General features: G+C 34.2%; 4 protein-coding genes, 1 long non-coding RNA gene and 2 pseudogenes across 5 annotated transcripts; 1 reads left to right on the top strand and 6 right to left on the bottom strand.

Annotated features, from left to right (window-relative positions):
- The first annotated feature begins 979 nt into the window (after nucleotides 1–979).
- LOC121240462 (calmodulin-like protein 3) lies at nucleotides 980–1,838 on the top strand. Its single transcript, XM_041137928.1, has one exon. It carries the CDS (start codon nucleotides 1,108–1,110, stop codon nucleotides 1,567–1,569), a length of 462 nt encoding a protein of 153 aa, XP_040993862.1. The 5' UTR covers nucleotides 980–1,107; the 3' UTR covers nucleotides 1,570–1,838.
- Nucleotides 1,839–2,603: 765 nt separating this feature from the next.
- LOC121240477 lies at nucleotides 2,604–3,341 on the bottom strand. The gene is made up of 2 exons (XR_005935546.1): nucleotides 3,052–3,341; nucleotides 2,604–2,938 (listed from the first exon to the last, which is right to left on the bottom strand). It is a non-coding gene; the product is annotated as an uncharacterized LOC121240477 (long non-coding RNA).
- Nucleotides 3,342–8,370: 5,029 nt separating this feature from the next.
- Nucleotides 8,371–8,976, bottom strand: LOC121241496. Its single transcript, XM_041139273.1, has one exon. It carries the CDS (start codon nucleotides 8,974–8,976, stop codon nucleotides 8,371–8,373), a length of 606 nt encoding a protein of 201 aa, XP_040995207.1.
- A 1,091-nt stretch (nucleotides 8,977–10,067) lies between these two features.
- Nucleotides 10,068–11,172, bottom strand: LOC121240453. The gene is made up of 2 exons (XM_041137918.1): nucleotides 10,955–11,172; nucleotides 10,068–10,795 (listed from the first exon to the last, which is right to left on the bottom strand). Exons 1-2 carry the CDS (start codon nucleotides 10,960–10,962, stop codon nucleotides 10,228–10,230), a joined length of 576 nt encoding a protein of 191 aa, XP_040993852.1. The 5' UTR covers nucleotides 10,963–11,172; the 3' UTR covers nucleotides 10,068–10,227.
- A 1,771-nt stretch (nucleotides 11,173–12,943) lies between these two features.
- LOC121240455 (pentatricopeptide repeat-containing protein At1g08070, chloroplastic-like) lies at nucleotides 12,944–13,990 on the bottom strand. Its single transcript, XM_041137920.1, has one exon. It carries the CDS (start codon nucleotides 13,581–13,583, stop codon nucleotides 13,041–13,043), a length of 543 nt encoding a protein of 180 aa, XP_040993854.1. The 5' UTR covers nucleotides 13,584–13,990; the 3' UTR covers nucleotides 12,944–13,040.
- Nucleotides 13,991–15,648: 1,658 nt separating this feature from the next.
- Nucleotides 15,649–18,588, bottom strand: LOC121241494 (annotated as a pseudogene).
- A 2,971-nt stretch (nucleotides 18,589–21,559) lies between these two features.
- LOC121241492 lies at nucleotides 21,560–24,629 on the bottom strand (annotated as a pseudogene).
- Nucleotides 24,630–26,010: the final 1,381 nt, after the last annotated feature.

Below are 26,010 nucleotides of genomic sequence, written 5' to 3'. Positions count from 1 at the left end.
TTTCCAAACTTCCCTCTCAAAACTTAATAAGAAAATATTGAAAATAAATAAATAAAAGTTCACCCACGAGTAACAGTGGTCCTGGCTAGCCACCCCATGGGTAGTCTGATTTGGGCCGTCCATTTGGTGGCCCAAAACTGCCCTAATGGTGGTCATGCACGAGTTCCACCCGGCCTACGTTGGTGACCCTTTAGCTTAATAAGTTTATTATGTATTTTTATTATTATTTTGGTGTAGATAAAATTTTAGATAATTATATCTAATGATTATGAAATTCAATCATCAGTTTATCTTATGAGCGGACCCTACTCCGTACGCCCCCGTCCATTGCCCACACTGGTTGTCACAATCGGGAAAAAAAAAAAAAAAAAAAAAAAAAAAAAAAAAAAAAAAAAAAAAAAACTAAGCCAGTAAAAGAATTCCTACGGCCACGGGCCCATGAAGACTACGAGAGGGTTTGAGAAGATGAGACATGAGTGTACTAAGAAAAAAACTCTTTTGTTAGTAGACAACTCTTTTGTTAGTGGACAATTTCATGTCATTATAGCCAAAATAGAAATAGAAGATGACTGCAGCAAAATCCTTAAAACTCGAAGATTAAGGTCCCGTTTGAATATAAAAAATATTTTATCTCATTATTATAATTTTTTTAAATTCTTATATAAAATATAATAAATAATTTAATTTTTTCAAATCTCAAAATAATAATAATATTAAAAAATAATATTCTAACAATATTTTATTCAATTTCCTACTTTCATTTCAATTCATCTCATTTCAACTTATTATCCAAACCGTACTTAAAAAAAAAACAAAAAAAAAACAAACAAACCGATGATTGGACGAAATTAATGGATGTGCTCTATTTTCACTCAACAACCCTAAAGAATGTTCACCGCATATTGTCAAGTTGTTTACGTACTCAACAACCTAGGCCAACCGTTTAGCTGAAGATTTTCTATTTTGGCAACTTCTTAAATCCATTTGTTTTTCTTTCGGCTGTCTCAGTTTGTTTCACCCAAACTTAATTAATGATCATTTCCTTCTTCTGATCTTTTGGCTTCAATCGTTTTGTTAATTTCCAGTCTACCATTTCCGGTGATCATCATGGATCCAGCAGAACTTCGACGTATTTTTCAAATGTTCGATCGCAATGGTGATGGTCGGATCACGAGGAAGGAGCTTAGCGACTCGTTACATAATCTCGGCATCTTCATCCCAGATAAAGACATGATCCAAATGATTGAAAAGATCGACGTGAACGGCGATGGATACGTGGATATCGATGAGTTCGGAGCATTGTATGAAACGATAATGAATGAGAGGGACGAGGAGGAGGACATCAAGGAGGCATTCAATGTGTTCGATCAAAACGGAGATGGGTTCATCACCGTGGAGGAGTTGAGGTCGGTGTTGGCTTCTTTGGGGCTCAAGCAAGGGAGGACCCTAGAAGAATGCAAGAGAATGATCAAGAAGGTGGACATGGATGGGGATGGGATGGTAAACTTTAACGAGTTTAAGCAGATGATGAAAGGTGGTGGATTTGCTGCCCTGAGCTCAAGTTCATAGACCATGCATATGTAGATCAGGCTTTTTTTTTTCTTTTTCTTTTTTTTTTCCCTTTTCTTTGTTCTTATTTTTATTATAGAGAGGGAGATAGTTTTTTTTTTTTTTTTGGGGGGGGGGGGGGGGGAAGGAAGATGAATCTTCTAGGATAACTCTTGCATTACTTTTATTGATGAATGCAATAAATATGTATGTTTCATTGTAGGGGTCTTGTATATTACTTTTTTATTTATATTATTCTAGTATTTATTAATTTCTTAGTTTGTCATGATCAATGTTTGCAATTCTGTTATATTCGATTTTGATTCTTTTTGTTTTTTTGTCAGTATTTGTAGCTTGTCAATCACATTAGTCGAGTGTGCAAAGATTATGCAAAAGTAACTGAACTTAGCATTTTCATATAATTTATGTTGTGTTTAAGATAACAGGAATACTTGTATATTTTTCTCAGTTTGTCTTTTTCATCTCACTCACCATTGTGAAAAAAGAATAAACAAAAAAAATCCCGAAATGGAGATGAGACTTGTTTGAATTCCACACAAAAGATGGCCCTCAATGAATCTTCTCTACTTCTCTGGTTCTCTCAAATTTACAAGCCACAAGTTCGTGGCAAAGATTCCTTAACTCATTCCACAATTAGCCTGTTTGCTTGGTCACTTTTGTTCAAAGAACATGCCGCTTATGCAGCTTTCATTTGAATCTAGGGCCAAATAAAGCAAATTCTTAACTTAGGCCCCCAAGGGGTTGGCCCAAGTGGTGAATGCCTTGGTCTTGGGTATTACTTTTTTCAAAGTCTAAAGTTTAACATCTCATAGGTGCAAATAATCTTTTGGGACCACACCCATGATGAAAAGTTAAGGATTGAACCAATTCCGTGTAGGAAAACTTCGGAGAGTGCGGTGCACGGGACCGGAATTTACTTTGCAAGGGAAAATCCAAAGGGTCCTGCCTTGGAGAGGTTCCCGACATAAAAAAATAAATAAATAAAGCAAATACTTTTTCTCATTTGGGGCCAAAAGGTTTGGAAATGGAAGAAGTTGCATAAAGGAGTGGTTTTTCTCTATTCGGCTTGTAGGTATCTGGGTAAGTGAATGTCTGATACGGATCCATCTAAATCGCTTATGCTGCTCAATAAGACGCGCAGCACACAACTGTTCATCTTTCCAATGCATTTTCAACTAGAACTTGGATTTTGGATGACAGCTGTTCTGTTTGCTCTTCAACATTATCACTAAACAAAGTAGTTTTTCTCTATATGTGCAGCACATCCTGACACTCCAAAGTAGTTGCATTGTGAGAAAAAGCAATCTGTTGCTTTTCAAGAACAGCTTCATATATGATTCTACGAGCTATAAAGCACCATCCCAATCACCTATCAAGAAACATTGATGGCATACTTCAAAGTGTGCGGGCAATTGAACAGAGAAATAAATTTTAGTTGTAGATTTTTGGTCTGGTGATGTGGGTTGAGCTGGATTGTCCTACATTTGCAATCAATGAAATGATTAAAAATAGTGAGGTGTTTGGACCAAAGCAACCCAGTCCGGTATGCGGTCTAGTAAGGTGTGGGAGATTGAATCGGTAGTTGCATTCATGATTCCTGTCGCATGGAGCCTATAGATTAAGCTTCAGCAGACATCGAGATGAAATTCAGAATTCGAATTCTAATTTCAAACCAACTCTCTTGGAAGAATTACACTTTTTATCTTCTTGGAGATTGAAGGTCTATGGTCTACAAACCTACAAACATGTTATGCCTGAAGGCTAATTTCAGGTATAAGAGCATCCCATCCGGATGCCTAAAGTACTGTTATCTCTAAAATTTAGAGATGAAATTTAGGGAAACTTGAAAAGGCGCTTCCCATCCCATTCCCTAAATTAGGGATTTGTTTTAGGGAATCCACAGTCGTTCCCCATATTTGGGGAACCACTGTACATCCACAATCGCTTGAACTCCAAATTTGTTGCCGTTGGTCTCGCGTGTTCCTCTCTTCCTCTCGATTGCCCTCCTTCGTGGAGGAGGCCCTCTCTTGCCCCGTTTGCCACCATTGACAGTGTCTTCTCTTCATCAACTCCACAAGAATATAAGTTATCTCTTCTCTGTGAACCCGCGCCCTCTTCTTCTCTCCATGGATGGACCCTATCCTCTCTCGCACAAATTAAACAAACTGAGCCTCTTTCCCATGGTGAATCTGATATATTTTCGAGTTTTATTGACAAAAATTATTGTATTTGTCAATTTTGCCACTTGAAATTCGAGAACCCTAGATTTCAATTACTACTCTAGGGTATGAATATTCATGGATCTGTGACCCATATTCACTGGATTTAGAATGCATGTATCCGCCATGGTTTTCATAGTTCTTGGATTTATCGACTTCTTAGTTGTATTTCATCAATCGACTTGCTTCTATATACAAACCCTGCATTTTATTGGATGCTCTACGGTTTGAATGGACAATTTTTGCTATGTATCATTCACGGCACAGTCAATGCATTTGTCTGCCATAGATGAATCTCAGACATTACTCTTAAATTAGTGTTTTGTCCATTTGTGTGGAGTGTTGTGCATCATTTGGCCATTAATTCCTGAAACTGAGTGCGTATGAAAACACTAAATTTATGTTATGACCCGACTCCTTTTCCCTCTGAATCATTTACCATAATCCAGTTGGTTGTCATCAAAGCTAGTCATGCTGTCCAATGAGACCTGATCAAATGGTCTTTTTTTTTTTTATTACTATTACTGTCATTCTGTCATTACCAGCTTTCAGCTCCCTTGTTGGTTCATGTATTTTATTTGAAATACAAACGGGTGATGGACAACAGGACATAATGCTATAATGTGAAAAACTTTGTTCGATGTTAGGGTACATATGGCTATATATGTTTGGTTTGTGCTGTTTTTGCCCCCGATAATCCATATAATGGAGACAAACATGTTGTGTATGATTAAACTTTAATGGCTTAACAACACATACGAAGGTTTTATGTCCATACAAAGCCACATTGTGCTCTCTGTCGTCCTCTGATCACCACACATACAAAGCCATTTTTTTCATGAACAAAGCCACCTTGTTCATGGGAATCCCGTATCATTTTTTTCAAACAATGATGTTTGGCTAATTATTTGTGAGCTGCATTGATTTGAAATATGCCAAATTCACCTACCTATTTCTCATGAAAAGTTGGAGGAGAATATTATAATGACATTAACAAACAGTATATGTGCTTTGTGCATCCTATATATGCTAGGCCATATATGTGATCTCTCAAGAATGTGATCAGATGCTTTATTTTGTAGAATCTGATCTTTCAACTAGCTTTAGAAACTTTTCCTTTTCTGTTAGCTTATACTTTCTTCAATATTTAATCCTACCTCATACCAGTTATTTAATCTTTGTTTGTGGCATGTGTTTGCTGGTTTGAGCTATTGTTATCTCTTTAATTATTGTTCCCATGGACTAAGCTCTGTTGGTTTGACAAAGTTAAAATCTGTTTTTATGTTCTTATGCACTTTGCATGCTGTTTAGTATTAGATTTTCTTTCTCTAACCCCTCGACTGTGAATTTGTCTGTGCTATTGGGACCTTTGCAGTGTTTAATACTGATGAATAATTATTACTTGTGGGGGAGATAGGGAGCTGCATGTCTACTTTAGGCTATGATTATGGTGTTTAGTGGGATAATTCATAAGTGTTAGTGGACCCCATTGAGATGGCGGGATAATCCTCACCCGAATGATCATATTGCAGTTTGTAATAGTTTTCACAAAAGGCACGTGGGGTTTGGGTAAGGTTTTGCAGCCATTTGATGTAGGGCTCGTCTCTCACACATGATGTAAATTCTGTAACCCATTCTGAGCCACATTTAAAACACAAGTGTTTAGGGAAGTGGATGAGAATGCTCTTATTTTCATGTTTTCAAACTAATTTTTTATTTGATCTGAGTTGTCTTAACCCCTCGACTGTGATGATGAGACAATCTGAACATGGTGATGGAACACTTTGGCACACACCTCCATGGCATGGTAACCCAGATGGCCAATAAATAGTGGCAACCAGTTGTTGCAGCCATGCAAGGGAGGGTGCCAAGTGTGTCGTCATACGTTGCCATAGGATTCCTGAGCCGGCTACAAAAATCACTTGCAAATGTAGTTCTTAATTTTCTACCATGTGTATCACATGTTTTATGTTTACAAATTTTTAGAGATGGACTCGGGAGCACTGTTATTAATATCGTACCGTACCGGCCGGTACGGTCGGTACAGGTACTATATATATTTCGTACCAGCCCATACCAACCGTACCGGCCAATATTTCGGCCTATACCAGCCTGTGTACCGGCCTATACTAGCCTGTGTACCGGCATATACAGGCCGATATTTCGATCTTAATTATTTTTTTCATTTTTTTACACTACAAGCTCATTTTTTTACTCCCAATTTAGACTAGACTATTTATAATTTATATATATGTATTTATATATAATTTATTCATATATAGGCTATTATTTTGAAATATAATTTATATACATATATTTATATATATAATTTATTCATATATCGACTATCCCGAAACGGTACACGAAACGGTACCGGTATCGAAATATTTCGTTCCAGTGCCTTGACTGGTACGGCATCCGGTACGGTATTCAAAACATTGCTCAGGAGAGCATGGAAATATGTTCTTCACCAGCCTCCTGACTCAGGAGCCTGAACTTGACTACATTTATGTTGGTCAAGGTAAACAACATCCCGTGACTTTGGATGACTTTCCACCCCCGTCCCAAGTAGAGCCTCCTCCCTCTCAAAGAAAATCAGCCAGGGGTGCAAATTTCACCCCCGAAGAAGACAAGTTACTTGTCTCTGCATGGCTGAACAGTAGCATTGATACCATTCAATGAACGGACTAAAAACACGCCCAACTCTGGAAAAAAGTTAGTCAATAATTCAATGATTATAAAGAAAGTACAAATGAGCGGAGTGTTGGGTCCTTAATACATCGACGGTCTGCCATTCAAAAGGCGACGAACAAATTTTGTGCTAAACTAGCCCAAGTTGAAGGGCTGAATCAAAGTGGCATGACTGAGCAAGACAATGTATAAGCATCCATTTTATTATTATTTATATGCGTTATGTTTCCTTTATCTTTAATGGGTTGGTTAATTATTTGATTTTCATTTTGAATTGCAAGTTTGACAAAGCGAAGGTCATGTACCAATCGCTTGAGAAAACGACATTTCAGTTCGAGCATTGTTGACAGCTATTAAAAGACCAGCCAAAATGGAATCAGCGTCAGGACGGGACAAAGCAAAGGTCGACGATGTCCCTTACATATTCGCGTACATCAGCAGTGGCAACTAATTCACTCATTTATTCAGTGGGTGGAGGGCGAGAATCTGGAAACTAATGATGTCATCGAATTGGATAGGGCCAATAAGGAGAAAAGCTGAGAAAGGAAAACGTAAGACCCAAGGCAGGGCCTCAGAAGAGCTTGTGGAGCTCAGCAAGAAAAGGTATACTCTCCTAGAGGAGTTACGTGCTCAGGAGAAAGAATTTTTTCGACTCAAGGCCGAGAAGATGGCATATGAACGAGAAATTGAGGAAAATAAAAGTAGATAAGAGGACGAGAGACTGAGGTTGGAGGCGGAGAAATTGGAAATCGCCCTATTGGAGAGAGAGGAGCGCATAATGTTGCTCGATGTGAGTACGTTAAATGAAGTTTAGCAGGTATATTTCCAGCAACTTCAAAGAAAGATATTGGCGCGACGCAATGCATCCTCAGATTGAGACATTTATTTTTTTTGTAACTAAACATTTATTCAGTATTAAAAGTGATGTATATTATGAACCACTCGTTTGTGGCACTTTTCTGCATTTATTGTATTATATAATTAGTACGTTTACAAAGTTTTATTAAGAAGATAGATCCCGTGATCGTCGAATTTAAGTCATCCATGGATAGATGTTGCTTGATTACAACTCGACATTACAAATTCTTAAACTATTACAGATAATGAAAATATTACAATAACTTAAACTGCATTTTCTTGAACCAAACATGTTTTTTGGAATGGAAATTCTAGAAACTTGAAATACATCGTCGTTACTAATGATAAAATAGAGACTCCAACACAACCTTCTCTTCTATTGTTGGGAATGGAATTGTCAGTGATGTTCAATTAAATTTGCTTGTAATTGATGATGTGCCGAGCTGTCTCTAATTTCATAATGGCGCTGAATGAAGTTTATAAACTCATTTGTTGGATTGTGCGATAATTCTGGAATATCATCATCAAGTTGATCATACTCCATGTTCAGACCCTGACTATCATTACGCTCGTTCTCAATGATCATGTAATGTAAAATAACACATGTTTTTATTATATTTGTTAGGTCATTGACTTTGAATAATCGGGAAAGTCCACGAACGATTGCAAATCGTTGTTGAAGTATCCCGAAGGCACGCTCGACATCTTTTCTTGCAGATTCTTGTGCTGTAGTAAAGTTTTTCTTCTTATTCTCTTGGGGTGATGGAATCGTCTTCACAAACGTTGGCCACTTGGGATAAATACCATCGGCAAGTTAGTACCCCATAGTGTAGTCGTTGCCATTAATTGTGTAATTGACTAGTGGAGCACGCCCTTGGGCAAGTTCCATAAAAATAAAAGATCTCTCTAGCACATTAATATCGTTATGTAAACCGGGCATACCAAAAAATGCATGCCATATCCAGAGATCATATGAAGCAACTTCTTCTAAAATAATAGTTGGTTCACGGATGTGGCTAGAGTACATACATTTTCAGGCGGCGGGACAGTTTTTCCACTTCCAATGCATGCAATCAATGCTTCCTAGCATTCCTGGGAATCTCTGTTGTTCACCAACCACAAGCAATCGAGCAATATTATTGGTATTTAGAGACCGCAAATATTCATCTGAAAAAACAGTTACGATTATCTTGCAAAATGTTTTGAGGCTCTCCATTGCTGTGATTTCTCCAATACGTTTGTATTCATCCATAAAATCTTCAGTAACCCCATAGGCCAGCATTCTAAGTGATGCGGTTATCTTTTGCATAGAAGATAAACCGAGTCTTCCGGCATTATCTCTTCTATGGACGAAGTAGGGCTCGTAAGCCTCTATCTCATTTAGAATACAGAGAAATAGGGCATGACTCATCCGAAATCTCCTTCGAAATAGATTGGAAGGATATACTGGATTTTCTGCAAAATAGTCACGGAAAATGCGCTCGTGCCCTTGAATATGATCACGCCGAATAAACTTACGACGTTGGCGATTGCCACAATGTCTCGATGACTCTCCATCAGCCTCAGCATTAATAACAGCATCCAACTCATCATCAGATGACAAGTATGTAAGCAATTTGCGGAAAAAAGAATGAGTCATTTGATGAAAGGAGTTGGAGATGAGACTTCGGTTTGGTTGAGAATGTGAATGAAAGCAGAATGCGTATTTGTAGAGGAAAAAATTACCGTTACATATAAGACACAAAATGTTACCGTTGGAGAAAAGATAAAAAAAATTTACTGTTAGGGAAAATACAAAAAAAGTTACCGTTAGAGAAGAGACAAAAAGTTACCATTAGGGAAAAGACAAAAAAAGTTACCGTTGGAGAAGAGACAAAAAAAGTTACCGTTATATAAATGACAAAACTTGTATACTAATCATGACAAATTCAAAATGTTACCGTTATACTATTTTGTAAAATATTTTATCATCAATACGAGGAAAATGAACATATTTTAAAAAATTATTATTTTTAATACCGATGTTGAATTGAAAAATAATATTGTATCTGGAAAAAAAAAATTGTATAAATATTTATAAAATGTGATCTTTAAAAATAAGAGAATAAGACAAAAGAGTTAGTGGTTAAAAATGGAAATGGAAGTGAGAGAAAAAAAGTAATAAAAAAATAATAGAAGAATATTATTTTAATAGAATAGAGAAAGGATAGGGAATGAGATGTAGAAGATTTTATAAAGATAAGTAAAATTTAGGATAAAATTATAGGGAATGTCTTTTTTAGCTAAAATTTAGGAAAAATTTTAGGCATCCGAATGGGGATGCTCAGACTTGTTTAACCTTCGGGCATGACTTCTTGATCCAGACCTTTGGGTTGGGAAAAAGGAAACGGACAGGTTGAGATATAGAATCAAATGGCCTTTCTGAATATTCTTAGACAATTTGGAGACATGAGAAGTTTTAGAAGCATGAGCCTTCGGTTTTTCCAACGATTTAAGAGTATAAGTTCAACGCCATATATAGGGTTTGCAGCAGAGTAATGCTGCATGCCACACTCATATTAGCTTGAAAGTCTTATTCCAGCACAATGTCTATAGAGCTATTCCATAAACACTATAGATGCAGAAATTTCAATTTGTCGAGTATTAACTTAAAAATTTAAAAGGGGCATAGTTCAAACTTCACAAGAATTTTTGGGTAAGAGGCAAAAATTCCAAACCACAGCAACACAATACCCAATTAATAGCCCAGATCAGGCAAACATTATTGAATGTTAGACGCAATGCCATTGGGCTCCTTACATCAACCCATGAGAACTTGATCTTAAACATCGGGCAAAGGCAGCAATACGCAGATTGGAAAAGAGAAAAAGTTCTTTACCGAACGGCAAAATCACTGCATAAAAGCATATATGGCAGTAGAAATATAAACGAAGAGAGCAGAGGAGACCAGGATAAGCAACGCGGCGGCGGCATGGACGGCGGATTTACTACCGCACGACAACAATCCCAGCCGGATCTGGATGACGTTGATCATGGAAAGCATAAGAAATATGCAGCCCATGACGGAGCCCACGGCCGATCCCATCATCCCGAGCCTGAGGACCTTGAGGTTGATGTGGGCGCGGAAAGCCTCGTCGACGTCTTTGCTGTTGAGCAGGTTGATGGCGAGCTTGAGGCCCTGGGCTACGAGAGAGGAGAAGAGGAAGAAGCTGAAGGAGACGACCTCGAAGACGAGGAGCTTCCTGGCGACATCGATGCCGGCGTCGCAGGCCGAGTTGTTCTCAAGGCTGTGCTGGCCGGGGGTGGTGAGGGAGAGCCCCACAAAGACGGCGATGGTGAAGAGGGAGTTGACGTTGACGAGGCCATCCAGGGCGGTCACGTGCACGCTCGTCGTCGTATCCGCTGCAGAGGTTGATGTCGCTCTCTGAAAGCTACTCTCTCTCGGGTATGTTTCAGATCTGCAAGACGAATTCAACCAGAAAAACAAAAAAGAAAAAAAGGGAAAGATTGAGGTGTGTTTTAACTAATCATAGAGAAAGTGGGAGGGAAGTGAAAAATATATATGAATGAAATTGCATAGAGAGAGAGAGAGAGAGAGAGAGAGAGTAGAGAAATACCCATCCATGATCTTCCAAGTTCTGTTTTTATATAATTGTGAGAGTTTATGTTATTCTGAGAGAGAGAGAGAGAGAGAGAGAGAGAGAGAGAGATGAGGGAAATTTGAATCTGGTTAATTTATCATTGCTTGCAGGGTTTTAGGTGGTTTCTTGGAAGAAAGGTTCCGAGGGAAGGAGAGAAAGGCAAGGGGCCAAGGGGGAGATACCTTTTTGTCTTTTTGGTGGTTGTGATTTTCTTTTTCTTTTGATTAAAAGTATAGAAATACTTTAGGATTAGATAAAAATAAGAAAAAAACTATTTTGTCCTTGGATGGATCAGATATGGTTTATAGATAATAGAATAAAAATTTAATTATTTATTATATTTTATATAAAAAATTATAAAAAAATATTTTGATATTTAAAAAAATTAAATTATTTATTATATTTTATGTACCGTTCAATTTTACCGCTTGTCAAAAATTTTTTTTAACTTAGTGATTAAGAATGTAATTTTAATTGTATTGGAATTTTTTTATTTTTTTAAAATATTTAAATATATTGAAAAAATGGGAAAAGAAAAAAGAAAAAAAAAAAAAAAAGTGAAAAGCGGCTAACTTGAGCGAACTGTTCTGAACGGCATATTTATTTTGATTTAATGCAATGTATTATATTATAAAATTATTTTTATTATAAAATAAATCTAATAAATTTTATTAATTTATAATTATTTTTATATAACCAGGTGCAAGCGTTCAATTGATTGCGACATGGTCATTAAGATCAATAAAAAAGGATTATGTGCTACAATATTGGTAATCAAATACAAATTATGATTAAAAAATAATAATTAAAAAAATTAAAGGTAATTTTGACTGTAGAATTCGTTGTAAATAAAATTAATTGAACCTGAGTATAATGCTTGATCCGAATTAAAAGGTAAAAAGCATGTAATTTGCTTGTAGATAACTATCCTTGAAAATCTTCTGCGTTGGAATTCATCAATCGTTTGAAGGAACTACAAGCAACGTAACATCATAATCATGCAAGTTAAGATTAATTGTGTCTTCAAATAACGTCCAAACCGTCATGAATGTCAAATAGAATAATTTTCTCATCGATCACTATCAATTACTCCACATTTCACACCTTATGAAGAACACCTTACATTCTATAAAAAAAAAAAAAAAAAAAAAAAAAAAACTATCAGGTATAGGGTGTGAGAGTAAATAGTGACTAATGTATAGTACAACTCATGCCAAATATGCCAGAAAGAGACATAGATTGAACATGCCTAAATCTAATGCCCTGGTTAGCTTTGAAGATGATTTCATCTCATCTCAACATTCAAACACTACAAATACAAACACGAACACTTTTTAATTTTAAATTTTTAAATTTTTCATCTAATCATTACAACTTTTTCAAATTTCTAAACAAAACATAAAAAATAATTCAACTTTTTCAAATCTAAAAATAAAAATTATATTATAACAATATTTTAACTTTACAATATTTTTATTCAACATTTTCTATTTTTTTTCCCAAAACTTCATAAAATATTTTTAACTCAAACTATTTCACTGCTATTTACAAATTTATCATATCAACATCCAGCAACTGATATAAATCGAACATGTCTAAAACTCTATTGTTTCCTTTTTCATCTTTTTGTCTTCTGCCGTGAGCTTATATTCTTTTCATACTCATGATGTCTGCTATTTATGAATTCTTAAAATGGTGGAATGCTCGCTAAATCTATAAACAAAATGCATAGATACTCATTAAATATTTTGAAAAAATTTTAATGAAAGCTTTAAACCACACGTCTTTACGTAACCAACATGTGATTTATCATTTTTATTTTTATATCTTAATACTTAAATATAGTGTATATTTAAATAAAAATACAAAAATGACAAATCACATATTAGTTAAATGGATGTATGTAGTGTAAGACTTCCTTGTAGAATAACTCGTATAGAATTATTGGAATGTAATATTCTCATAAAATACGAGTTACCAATAATCTCCACAAGAACAAGCTTCACTTTCGAGATAATGGAACCTATAGCAATCCATAACCACAATCTTTCTCCGGATAATCTTAGACACAAACTTGATGCATGGAGTGGCCGTCATTACATACCCTTAGATTTTTCCCAATCCTCAAAGTTGGATACGTTGTGGTTGAGATTAGTCCATAGCATATCGCCAACCTCTCACTGTGTATTGCCAAAGCCCATTCATTTTGCCCATCCTCGACACCCTGCATAACCATTTGTGTTGTTGATAGGTATCCTTCCAATTTTAATGCATGATTAAGCTCCTCTAACTTCTTGAAAATTTGTTCCCTCTCAACATGTATGATATCTCCGAGAAGGAACTCATGGATCTCATTGTTCACTTCAATTGAACTACAGCCTAATTCCTTTAGCATTCCACCCTCTACCATCTTTGCTCTCACTTCTGCAAGCTCATTCCATCTCCCAGAAAATGCATAGACACTTGATGAGGGAATGTACGTTCCAGAATCTGCATACCCACAATCCACTAAGATTTTTGCAACTGCTTCTCCTATTTCAATGTTCCCATAAATTTTACAAGCACATAGCGCACCCAAAATTATATGATCCGGAGCTATTTTCATTTCTCAGATGAAGTTACAAGCATCTTCAAGCCGGCCAACGCGCTCGAGGAGATCAACCATGCATCCATAGTGCTCTATTTGTGGTTGGATCTAATAAATCTCTAGTCATGGAGTGATAAATGTCATATTCCAACTCTAGTAGACCTTTATGACTATATGCATTCAGCACACCAATGAATGTAATGTTGTTTAGTCTAATACCTTGCTTCTTCATTTGTTGAAATATTTTTATGGCATCGATACTCTTTCCATGCATAGCAAGCCCTGAAATCATTGAATTATAAGTAATGACATCTCTCTCTTTCATCCGATCAAAAACTCGTTGTGCCTTATCAATATCACCACACCTTGAATACATATTGATCAATGCACAACTTACAATATGATTAAACTTGATCTCATACTTTTCCATATATAAGTGAGCCCACCTTCCCGACTCTAGTGCTCCCAATTGCGAACATGCCAATAAAATACAAATAATGGTAACTTCATTAGGCTTCACATCTTCCCTCAACATTTTCCTAAATAACTCCAAAGCTCTATTGAATTCTTTATTCATAACCAATCCATCAATCATAGAGGTCCAACAGACTGTTCTCATGATTCATATAAGATGTTATCATGACAGTGGATGCAACAGCATCCCCCATCTTCAAACATTTCTCAAAAATTTATTGTGGATCCTTAAATTCACCACACTTACTGTACAACTCCATGAGCTTCATCCTTACCAATCAATTCAAACTCAACCCAAGTTTCAGAACCTGCCCATGAACTTGCTTACCCTCTTCCAAAGTGAGCCAAAACCCACAAGTCTTTAAGACGGAAGTGAGAGCATAAGCATCAGGTAAGATAGATTCATACACCATTTGACAATATAGTCCAATTGCATTGCTATAGGATCAAGACAACACAAAGGGATCAATAAGAGCATTGTATAGATACACATTTGGGTTTTGAGCATGCTAAAAAATCCTGGAAACATAGTTAATAGAATTAAAGTTGGAGCAAACCCAAATAAGCTCAAAGACGAAAAAGGGGTCACGGTGTCGGCCTCCCGTATGATTCTGGCGTGTAAATATTGGGTTTGGTTCGCATGCTTGCATTCTTTTAAGAGATATACGAATGCTTTCCTATCTAGCAAGTTTTAAGATTCTATATTTGGCAGAAAAAACGAGTTCCCTGAAATGACTAGTGTGGAACAACTCGTTGCTATCACGTATCTGGCCTAAATGATTTGTTGATGCTGCTTTATAGGAAATGCTTGCAATCTCCATGCTAAATACATGGACTAGTGTATTAAGCAATTTTCTGAGTTAATGTTTTTGTTTGCTTAAGGTTTCCAAATATTGTGAACCTCACTAGGACATTTAGGTATGGTTTGGATAATGAGTTGAGATGAAAGTTGAAACTTGAATAAAATATTATTAGAATATTATTATTTAACATCATTATTATGTTGAGATTTGAAAAAGTTGAATTGTTTATTATATTTTATGTGAGAATTTGATAAAGTTATAATAATGAGATGAGATAAAACACTTCTTGTATCCAAATGGGAATGTTATGTTTTTCTCTTACCGAACCATAAAATTATCTCCATCCCTCCAACAATTAGGCTCTTGGTCTATATTCAAGCCAATTTGAACATGCACATATGGATGCAAGAGACACACATAGGAACACAAACGTGGATGTGTGAGAGTATAATCTAGACACCTTTAATTCATTCAAACATTTGTATCTGCTATATTTTTCTCAATTTTATTTCGTTGGGTTTATGTACAGCAACAACAAAGTTATAGAAGATAGAAAGAGTTTATCTTAACTTTACAACTAATAAGCACCAGCATGCATGGTTCTAGTCATTGCCACACAACCTAATTCTATTCTAATGCTCAATAGAGACATTCTCGGCAAGGTTATTAAATAATCATGCATCATTATCCCCTGTAAGCTTTGAGGTTGTTTGAACTAACTCTCAGAGTTGCTTTCACCGTTGCCTCAATTAAGCATTGACAGTAGATTCATTTTTAGGTATTAGTAAGGATGGTAGGTATCCAATTCAAGAGTCACTATCACAGAAAGAGGCAAGACAAAGACCCATAATAGCCATGGAAACTACTAAACACGCTGGTGAAACAGCCTAACTGCTCTCAAGGAACTAGGTCGCAAGAAGCTCTGCTAGGGTGGAGCTTTGTATTCCAGTGCATAATGAAATTGTCCAGCTAACTTCTTCTTCTTGCCTATAAAATTAATTAGTGTGACAAAAATCATTATGATCTGCTTGTTCTTGAAAATGTTTTATCCTCGAGGCATCTTACAATTGAGATTTGTTGTCAATTCTAGGGAACAAGATACACCTGATGCAAATTGAAGAGGATGGAAGAGTGAACTGGAACATTCACAAGCACAGCACAAGACATAGACCAAAGGGGAGCAACGCTTAACCACAATCATAATCAAGAGAAATAAACAAACGACTTAGTTTAGACTCCAACTTCTCATGTATTATATATGCATTACACCAATGACTCCTATTATTGATGTTACTTCTCCCTTTAGCACTATCCAACACTAGTACAACTCCCAAAATAGTAAAGCAAGTTCCAGCACTAGCACAACTTACCAAATACAAATTGCAATATTTAATAACAATTAACTTATGATCAAGAAACACAGCTACTTATCTATTTCTCCTAAGAAATCCCTATGGTTCCAAATCCATCATAAAGCTAATGGCTCAAATGGCAAGCCATCAACTGCTGAAAGTATTGGTGTCTAGATAACATTATTCACAACTTTTCACTTTTGAAATTGAATTGAAAGTTCACTTCAAGACGTTCACCAACCCTTAAGATGGTAACCCATTTGACAATGAATAGCTCATCCCCCAACATGGCGAGATGGGACTGCATCAGCATCAAAGTAAGAAGAATTTTTTGAGGGGGAATGATAAATTTACTGCAAAATTGTTATTTTGGAGACCAAGTATCCCATGGTAAAGGCCATAACATGAAATGTCAATACCGGTAAAACCAATTGGAAACCCTCTATGGACAGCATTTGGCTTCGATTTGTAGAAAAAGGGTTGCCAATGCACATGGAAGTGCAAATCATCGCAACAAACGACATCACTAGTTCAAGGACATTCACAATTGGTTTTGCATAGGTATTGAGTACGAGGGCAAGATTAAAGGGGACAAGAACAACCTGAAAAAGAAAATTCCAAAGAAGATATAATATTAAAGATTCAATTGGGTAAAATTATTCATAAATTCACTTTTATTCGCCTAATTCACTATTCATATTACCTGCAATATGGACTTTGACATGGAAACAACATCAACTGGAACTACAGATCCAACTAGAAGGCCAATTAGTAGCGGTGTAACAAGCACTGATGCAACAGTAGTAGAGCTGGTCAGGAGAATGCTCAAAGCCACATCCCCTTTACTCAAAAAACTTGCTAAGGTAGACAGTTGAACCCCTGTAACACACGATGTGAGGACAAAGCTTGCATAGATATCCGAGACATATCAAATGTTCTAGCAATTAACACTACAAGGGTTGGCTTTAGCACATACTGTGCAATGAACCCAATAGATAATGACAAAGGTCTGTAGCAAAATAAAATTGAAGAACATTGTAAGCGAATTCAAAGGCTCACAAAAGGATTGGAATGCCTTAATCTCATATGAAAAACTTAAGAACACTTAGTCCAGATTATGTACCTTTTAAATGTAAGAGCAAAATCATGGATGAAAAATCAGATTCCAATATTAGATAACATAATTCCACCAAGAGCAGGGGCATAGGGTTCCTTAGATACCCTACAAAAGTTTAAAATCCACAGTTCCTTTAGTTATTAAACAAATCCTAAATACATTTTCCATGAACTCTAGTCCAAAACACGACTTGTTTAGCTATATCATGTGCCAACTAGAAGCTAGAAGACTTGCGAAGTGAAACAAGGGGAACCCAAACTCCTTATGAACCTTGAATCAAGCATGTGCAATCCTATTTTCTAATATCTAAATTCCAGTCATATTTCTATAAGATTACAACTTACAGGTATTTTCAGCTACAAGAAACAATCACCACCTCTATCTTTTTTACAAAAAAAAGAAAGCAGAAGAGGAAGTCAAATCGCTAATAATAAAGAAATCAGGAGAAAAGAAACGAATTATGAAGTAAATAAGAAGTTAATTCTGACAGCAAAGTTCCAAAACTCACAAAAAAGTTAGAAAATGAACAATTAAGATAAAAATCTTAATTATTCTTAAGAAGAACAACTTTCAACTATTTTAAATACTCCATAATTGTATAGTTATTAAAATCATTCAAAACGGTGACTAAAAAGTCTATTGAAAAAAACAGACAGGAACCTAGGATAGAAAAAATTATAGAATATAAGATTCATCTACAGCCAAATATCCAATATTAAACTCAAACTTTGAACCCATGGTTTAATAAAAACTATCAAAACTGCATGCAATAGTTGGAAACCAACTCCATAAAGGAAAATCACACCTAAAGAACGATAACTCAAGAAGATGAACATAATCACACAGGCACATGCAAAATTTGAAAACTTGGTAAACCCAAAAGACCCACTAAGTATATGTGGAAGGTTGAACAAGAGCGGCAATCATAGTGGCAACAACTACAAAGGGGAGCACTATAAACAGAGCCTGGGACGAATCTGTGTTCTTCTCAACTTTAGCTATCGGATTCGGGATTACCCCAAATGATAGCAATGGCACATTCCCTTCTTGCCTCGGCAGCCCACTCTTCTTATAAACAACAACGTCAAGCACGCGGGTATGAAAAATCCAGTTGTCCCTTTGTTGAATCCATTGGAGTACGAGTAAGAAAATGAAAAAGAAGATGAAGATGAAGATGAAGATGTTGTTGGTCTTAATGAAAGAGGGAGTCAGAGTTCTAGCTCGATGGGGGGCGAGAGGGAGAGAAAGAGACTAGAGGGCACTGAAGAAGTGGACATGGCTGGTGGTGGGGGCAGTGGTTAAGGGGGTTGCTCCACTGAGTGAGTGATGTTTGCTGAAGGAGGGGAAAATGAGAGGTGGTAGAGAAGCAAGGAAGAAGTCTAGAAGATGAGATAAATATTACGAGTTCATACGTATGTATCAATGTATGCATACCGAGTGGTCTCTCTAATACTTTAGATTTAGTGCAATTTTTTCTACTAATGTTAGTTGGAAGCAAGAAACCAGTATTCCTTCAAAATTTTTATTAGAACTTAACCATCAACAATAGATTGTAGGTTTTTCAAAAAACAAACATAGGATATAGTGTACTCTACATATTTTATTATCGTTTATATAAATATTGAGGAATACGAGGTACAAATTCTAAATACATAAGTTTCGCATAGATCTTTTGAAAAAGTTCAATCCAAACAAAAAAGATTTTTTTATACTTTTTTAAAGTGAGACCGACTTTTTTACAAAGGGATTGCACACTTGTCTACTTAGAATTTGTACAAATCATTTTTTATAAATATTATTGAGATTTTTTAAAATATATTAAGATATATAAATCTTATTATCATTTACAAAGGTAAGCACCGCGTAATTCTTTTGAAAAAGTGAATAAATATAAGTCTTTTATAAAATAAAATAAAAATTAACTATTTAATAGTAGACCTCACTTTTTTTTCAAAAACATTGCATGGCGCTTGTGCACTCTATAACTGTATCTAGTATTACTATTTTCTTATCTAACAGTTTAAACTATATCAATCATGGACTCCTGAATTCAAATCCTACACTTTTTCTTATTTTTTTCTCTTTTTTATTTAAATATTAATATTAGAAAAGCCGCATATGATTAATAAAATGTGAGATTAGTTGTTTTAAACACGATATGCAAGTATGCAACTATGATCGGATTAATCAAGAAATTTTAGAATTTTTTTTGCATTCGATATCTTAATTATTTGTTCAATTAAATTCTTGAGATTTTATTTTTATGGCGATAATTGGCTACAAATCCAACAAAAATTATAATAATACAAACAAAAAATAAGATCCTTGATAATTTATATATATCTATATATATATATTACCCAAATTTTGTTTAAACACTCTTTAAAACTTTTTAAAACTAAAAACTTAAAATATTTTCTTTCTCTTTCATTCCTTTCATTGACTCCCTATTTTCATGCATGGAGTACTCTCAAGTCTACACGAAGACTTTCTCCCTTTAGCTTTGTGAAAAAGAATGAATTTTTGGCAATTTATGTTTGAATTTAAATTACTTTGTTTGCTCGTTTATTTACTAGAATTTAAATAATTTTAAATTAATAATAACATTTTAGAGAAAGAACAAAAATTGAAAAGTGGTAATGTAAATTGTAAATGCTCGTACCAATTTATGAAATTAAAATTAATTAATTAATTTATAAACCAAAATAAATACAAAAAGAATTTTATTATCAAATCAGGTGTAGAGTATATTATCCACATCAATAATAAGATTTGTTTTGTAGTATTCAAATTTTAAAATTTATCATTTTATTAAATTTATTATCCACAACAACTTATAAATACAAAAAGAATATTGGGTTCAACCAACCTTATACCCTATCCAACAACTAAAAGTTAGTCATTAAGTCGAATACTATATCTTTGATTTTTCTAGATAAATACTGTTTTTCCCATCTTGTACCAATTGTTAGCATCATTCTTCATTGATTGTGAGTATTGTTCTTTTTCCATCATCTTTATCCTTCAGCAAAATGAACTACTTTGATTTCACTGAAGAGCAAGCTCAACATTTGACTTGTACTTGCGAAAATGGCATGATATCTATTGGACATGCTCATTTTCACAATTGCATCAAAGTCAGCATTTAGTACGGAAGGTTGAGTACTTGATCATTTTTGGAGTTTGTTGGCTTCGAGAATCGTTGGAACACTTATTTATCCTCAGAATTGGTTGTGACATCCATCAACGCTAATTGATATTCGAGAATTCAGGGATAATGTAGAAAATTTTGTTATAAAATCTGGTAATATTTTCCTTATTCAATAATCATTTACTTTTATAAATTAATTTAAGTATTTTTCAGCATCTAAATTCACTAATATTTAATATTTTATTCTTATTAATATTTTTATATAGAGTTGGGAGCACAATCAGGCATCACAATTATTGAAGATTGAAGACAATTTGGATGTTTCTTAGGAAGATTGAAGATAATTTGAAGACAATTTGAAGATATGGCTCCGTTTGGATACAGAAACACTCTCAACCTATCTCATATCATCTCATCATTATAACTTTTCTAAATTTTCATACAAGTTATAATAAACAATTCAATTTTTTCAAATCTCAAAATAATAATAATATTAAAAAATAATATTCTAATAATATTTTATTCAACTTATCTAAAACCATCTTATCTTATCTCACTATTCAAACGAGTCATAGCACAATCTTATTCAAAAACAATTGTTGCTTAGGACAATTGATTTTTAGTTGTAATGTGTATTAAGCATTTAGTGCAATTTTTATTTTTTTTTAAGTTATCTAGTAATTAGTATAATAGTATATACTCAGTAGTTACTAGTTAGTACCTATACCATCACATTATTACTATTTTAATATTTTTAATTAACTTTTTTAACCTGAGGCTAATATTACAAATGACATTAAAATTAAAATGAAATTAACCATTTAAAATGGGTTTTAAAAATTTGACAAATTTAAATTTGAAATCAACTAAAAAAATTCAAAAAGATCTTGATTGAAATGAGTTTTCATCTTCAAGATCGAAGTAACAGTTATATATATGTTGCTATCCATGGTTGAAGAAGCCCACAAATACAATAACGATGTTGGTAAAAAATGCATTAATTCTCAAGTTGTTAAGAACCTTAGATCAATATCATCGATCACCTATAAGCTTTGAGGTTGTTTAAACTAGCTCTCATAGTTGTTTTGACAGTTCCCTCATTTAAGGCTTGATAGTGGAACCATTTTAGATATTAGTATGGATGAAAGGTTTCTAATTCGAGAGTCACTGCCCCAGGAAGAGGCAAGACAAAGTCTCATGATAGCCATGGAAACCAATGAATACGCTGGTAGAATAACTTGACTACTCCCAAGAAACTAGGTCGCAATAAGCCCTGCCAGGGTGGAGCTTTGCATTCGAGTACATAATAAACTTGTCCTGCTAACTTCTCCTTCTTCTTTGTGACAAAAACAAAATTAATTGGTGTCACAAAAAATATTATAATTTGTTTGTTCTTGAAAATATTTTATCCATTAGGCATAATAGAAAATTGAGATTTTTTGTCAATCATAAGGAACAAGACACACCTAATGCAGGTCGAAGAAGATGGACAAGTGAATTGGAACATTCATAGGCACAACACACGAGGACACTGACAAAATGAGAGTTACGCTTAACCACAATCATAATTAAGAGAAATAAAAGAATGACTTAGTTTAGACTCCAACTTCTCCTGTATTATATGTATTACACTAATGAATTATTGATGTTATGTCTCCCTTTGGCACTATCTAACACCAGTACAACACCCAAAATAGTAAAACACACTAGTTTCAACACTATCACAACCTATCAAATGCAAATTTTAGTACTTAATTACTATTAACTTATAATCGAGAAACATAATTACTTATCTATTTCTCTAGGGGTTTCCAAAATCACCATAAGGATAAAAGTTCAAATGGAAAGTTATCAGCTACTAGCAATATTGGTGTCTGGATAACATTAATACAACTTTGCACTTTTAAAATTAGAATTGAAAGTGCACTTTAAGACGTTCACCCCTACAAGAGTAATCCATTTGACATTGAAAGACTCTCCAAAAAAGAACACACAAGGCTTGATGAGACTTCATCAGCATCAAAGCAAGAATAATTTTTTGAGAGGGAATAATGAACTTATTGCAAAATTGGGATTTTAGAGACTAAGTATACCATGGTAAAGGCCACAACATGAATTTCAATACTGGTAAAATCAATTGGAGACCCTCTATGGATTGAATTTGATTTCAACTTATGGTAAGAGGGTTGCCGATGCACATGGAAATGCAAGCAAATCATAGCAACAAATTGTATCATTGGTTCAAGGACATTCACAACTAGTTTTGCATAGTTATTGAGCATGAGCCGAAGAATGACATGGATAAAAAAAAAAACCTAAAATAAAAATTCTAATTAAAATATATTATTAAAAATCCAATAGGGTAGAATTATTCATAAATGCACTTTTACTCCCCAAGTTTACTATTCATCTTACCTGCAATATTGACTTTGAAACAGTAATAGCATGAACTGGAACAACAAATCCAATCAAAGGGCCAGTTAGTAGCGGTGTAACAAGCACTGATGCAACAATAGTAGTAGGGGTGAAAATCGAACATGTCGGTTCGATTTTTGCCTCAAAACGAAATTGATCGACCGATTGTTTTCCACTCCTAAAACCGGCCAAAACCGACCGATGAAGAGGGGTGAAAGTGGCCAGACCGGTTTCGGCCAATTCTCACTCAGTTTGGGCCACTTATTTTAGTCGGCTTTTTGGGCCTTTGTTTTTGTCCAATTCAACATCTTTTTGGGCTTTTATTTTTTTGAAGATCTTTTTTTACTTTTTTTTAGTTGATTTCAAATTCAAATTTGATGAGTTTTTAAAACCAATTTTAAATATTCTATTTCATTTTAATTTTATTGTCATTTGTAATGTTAGCTTCAAGTTAAAACACATTAATTAACAATAGTAAAATAGTAACAACATGATGGTTTAAGTACTAACTACTAAATATATACTACTATATAGATAACTTAAAAAAATAAAAATTGTACTTAAAGTTTAATTCACATTAAAAATAAAAACAAATTATCCTAAACAATTGTTTTTGAATAAGACTTTTCTACATCTTCAAATTGTCTTCAATCTTCCTAAGCAACATCTAAATTGTCTTCAATCTCCAATAGTTTTAATGCTTGATTGTGCTCACAACTATATAAAGAAATATTATTAAGATTAAAACATCAAATATTAGTGAATTTGAATGATGAAAAATACTTAAATTAATTTATAAATGAATATTGAATATTGAATGAAGAAAACATTACCAGATTCTACCACAAAACTCTCTACATTATCCATGGACTCTCGAATATCAATTGGTATTAAAGGATGTCGCAACCATTTATGAGCACAAATAAGTGCCTAATGATTCTCGGAGCCAACAAACTTTGAAAATGATCAAATACACGACCTTCCGTACTAAATTCTGATTCTGATGCAATTGTGGAAACAAGCATGGCCAATAGGTATCGTGCAATCCTCGAAGTTCAAGCAACCAACACATATTCTCAAATACTTACCCTTCAAAAATTCTAAATGGCAATTCATCGATAATTATCATCTTTATAATTTTTTTTTCTTAAAAAATCAAAGAGGTAGTATTCAACTCAATGATTATGTTTAGTTGCTGAACAGAATACGAGGTTGGTTGAATCTAATATTTTTTGTGTATTTATAAGTTGGTGTGGATAATATTTAGTAAAATAATAAATTTTAAAATTTGAATATTATAAAACAAATCTTACTAAATATTATCATTTAGTAAATTTTACAACATCATCCGTATTAATGAAAACATTTGTTTTGTAATATTCAAATTTTAAAATTTATCATTTTACTAAATATTATTCACACCAACTTATAAATACACAAACAATATAGGATTCAACCAACCTCATATCCTATCCAGCAACTAAAACATAATCATTGAGTCAAATACTACCTCTTTGATTTTCCAAGATAAATAATGTTTTCCCCATCTTGTACCGTTTATTAGCATCATTCTTTGCTGATTATTAGCATTGTTTATTGTCCATCTTTATCCTTCATTAATATGGACTACTTTGATTTCTACAACCATTCATGGCCGCTAGAATTTGCAATGTTGTGAGAAGAAGAAATGTCGTCCATCTCAGTTTTCATCTTCAAGGTCAAAGCAACATTTATATATGTGCCATTGTCCATGGTTGAAGAAGACCATGAAGACAATAACGACGTTCGTAAACAAGACATTCATGCCAAAGTTGTCAAAGAACCTTGCATCAATAACAATGTTCTCGACTAGTCGAGGTAGAACCGAACGTAGTATTATACTTCTCATACAAGTCTACTAATAACTATTTCACACTTGACACCAACTTTTCGGCACGAATCTCATCGAGAATTTTCTTCAGATGGAAAGTAAGAAGCCCTAACTTACTACATGGATCAAGCACAACTGCAATCAACATTAACAAACCCACACAATCTAATGAACTCCAATATTTATCATATTTCATTCTCATGCTTATAGTCATGTTTATCAAACAACTATTATCACTTTCACTAAGCCTAACCAACTCTTTTTGGAGCATGCAAATCTCCAAAAAATTGGAGTTGGCCATGACATATAAAGACCTAGAAAATCTCGTAGATGTATCATAAAACATTTTCAAAAACTTCACAAAAACTCACACCACCCACTCCTCAGCTTCAGGAGGTCTCATGTGTCCATTATTAAAGTAAGAGATAAAATTATAGTCCTCACTCTCCATCTACCTAAAAGTCTTCTCAGATTTTTTAGCCACCTCCAACATCATATAACCACATTATGTAAGTTGAATTCTATCGATTTTGCAAATCAAGAGACAATTTTTTCTTACAATCAATTTTCTTCTTCTCTACACATTCCTTAAACTTATCTAATCCTACAAAGGAGAAGCGCACATATTTAACCTCAATCCTAATCATTGCGATGACGTCATTACACTCCTCTAAACCCTAATTCATAATAAGGTTCAAAATATAAGCACAATATCTCAAGTGCTAGCATTATACTTTCCCCTCAACACATTTCCCGTCAAAATCTGTTTCAGATATGAAATTGCAGTATCATTTAAACTAGTATTATTAATAGTAACATTAAATATCTTATCAATACCCCAATCAATGAGGCTTGATTCAATATATCTCTCAATAGTATCCTCTTGATGACTAGGGATTAAAAAATATTATTATTATTATTATTTTTTTGTAATTTTCAATCCCTATCGATAAAATGTGCAGTTAGACACATATAATTAAAATTTTATATCGATGTCCATGTATCGGTAGTCAATGAAATCCTCATACCCACATCTTTAAACAACTTTTTAAACTTTTCTTTTTCTGATGCAAACAATTTCATATAATCGCTTGCAATTGTGAAATAACATGACACTTTAAATTGAGGTTCAAGCTAACAACACATATTCCTAAATCCTTGCCCTTCAATAATTTTAAATGACAATTCATCGATAATTATCATTTCTGCAATAAAAAACTTCACAGTCTCTTCACTATACTTGTGGGTTACAAGATTCTTTAC

The sequence above is a fragment of the Juglans microcarpa x Juglans regia genome, chromosome 7S, assembly GCF_004785595.1.
Source record: "Juglans microcarpa x Juglans regia isolate MS1-56 chromosome 7S, Jm3101_v1.0, whole genome shotgun sequence".
Lineage (NCBI taxonomy): Eukaryota > Viridiplantae > Streptophyta > Magnoliopsida > Fagales > Juglandaceae > Juglans > Juglans microcarpa x Juglans regia.
Note: the sequence above shows the minus strand (reverse complement) of the source record. Positions and strands in the feature narration are given on the sequence as shown.

What these genes read in the sequence shown, in the direction of transcription:
- LOC121241496 (XM_041139273.1), bottom strand. Translation starts at nt 8,976, where the DNA reads ATGACTCATTCTTTTTTCCGCAAATTGCTTACATACTTGTCATCTGAT.
- LOC121240455 (XM_041137920.1), bottom strand. Translation starts at nt 13,583, where the DNA reads ATGAAAATAGCTCCGGATCATATAATTTTGGGTGCGCTATGTGCTTGT.
- LOC121240462 (XM_041137928.1), top strand. Translation starts at nt 1,108, where the DNA reads ATGGATCCAGCAGAACTTCGACGTATTTTTCAAATGTTCGATCGCAAT.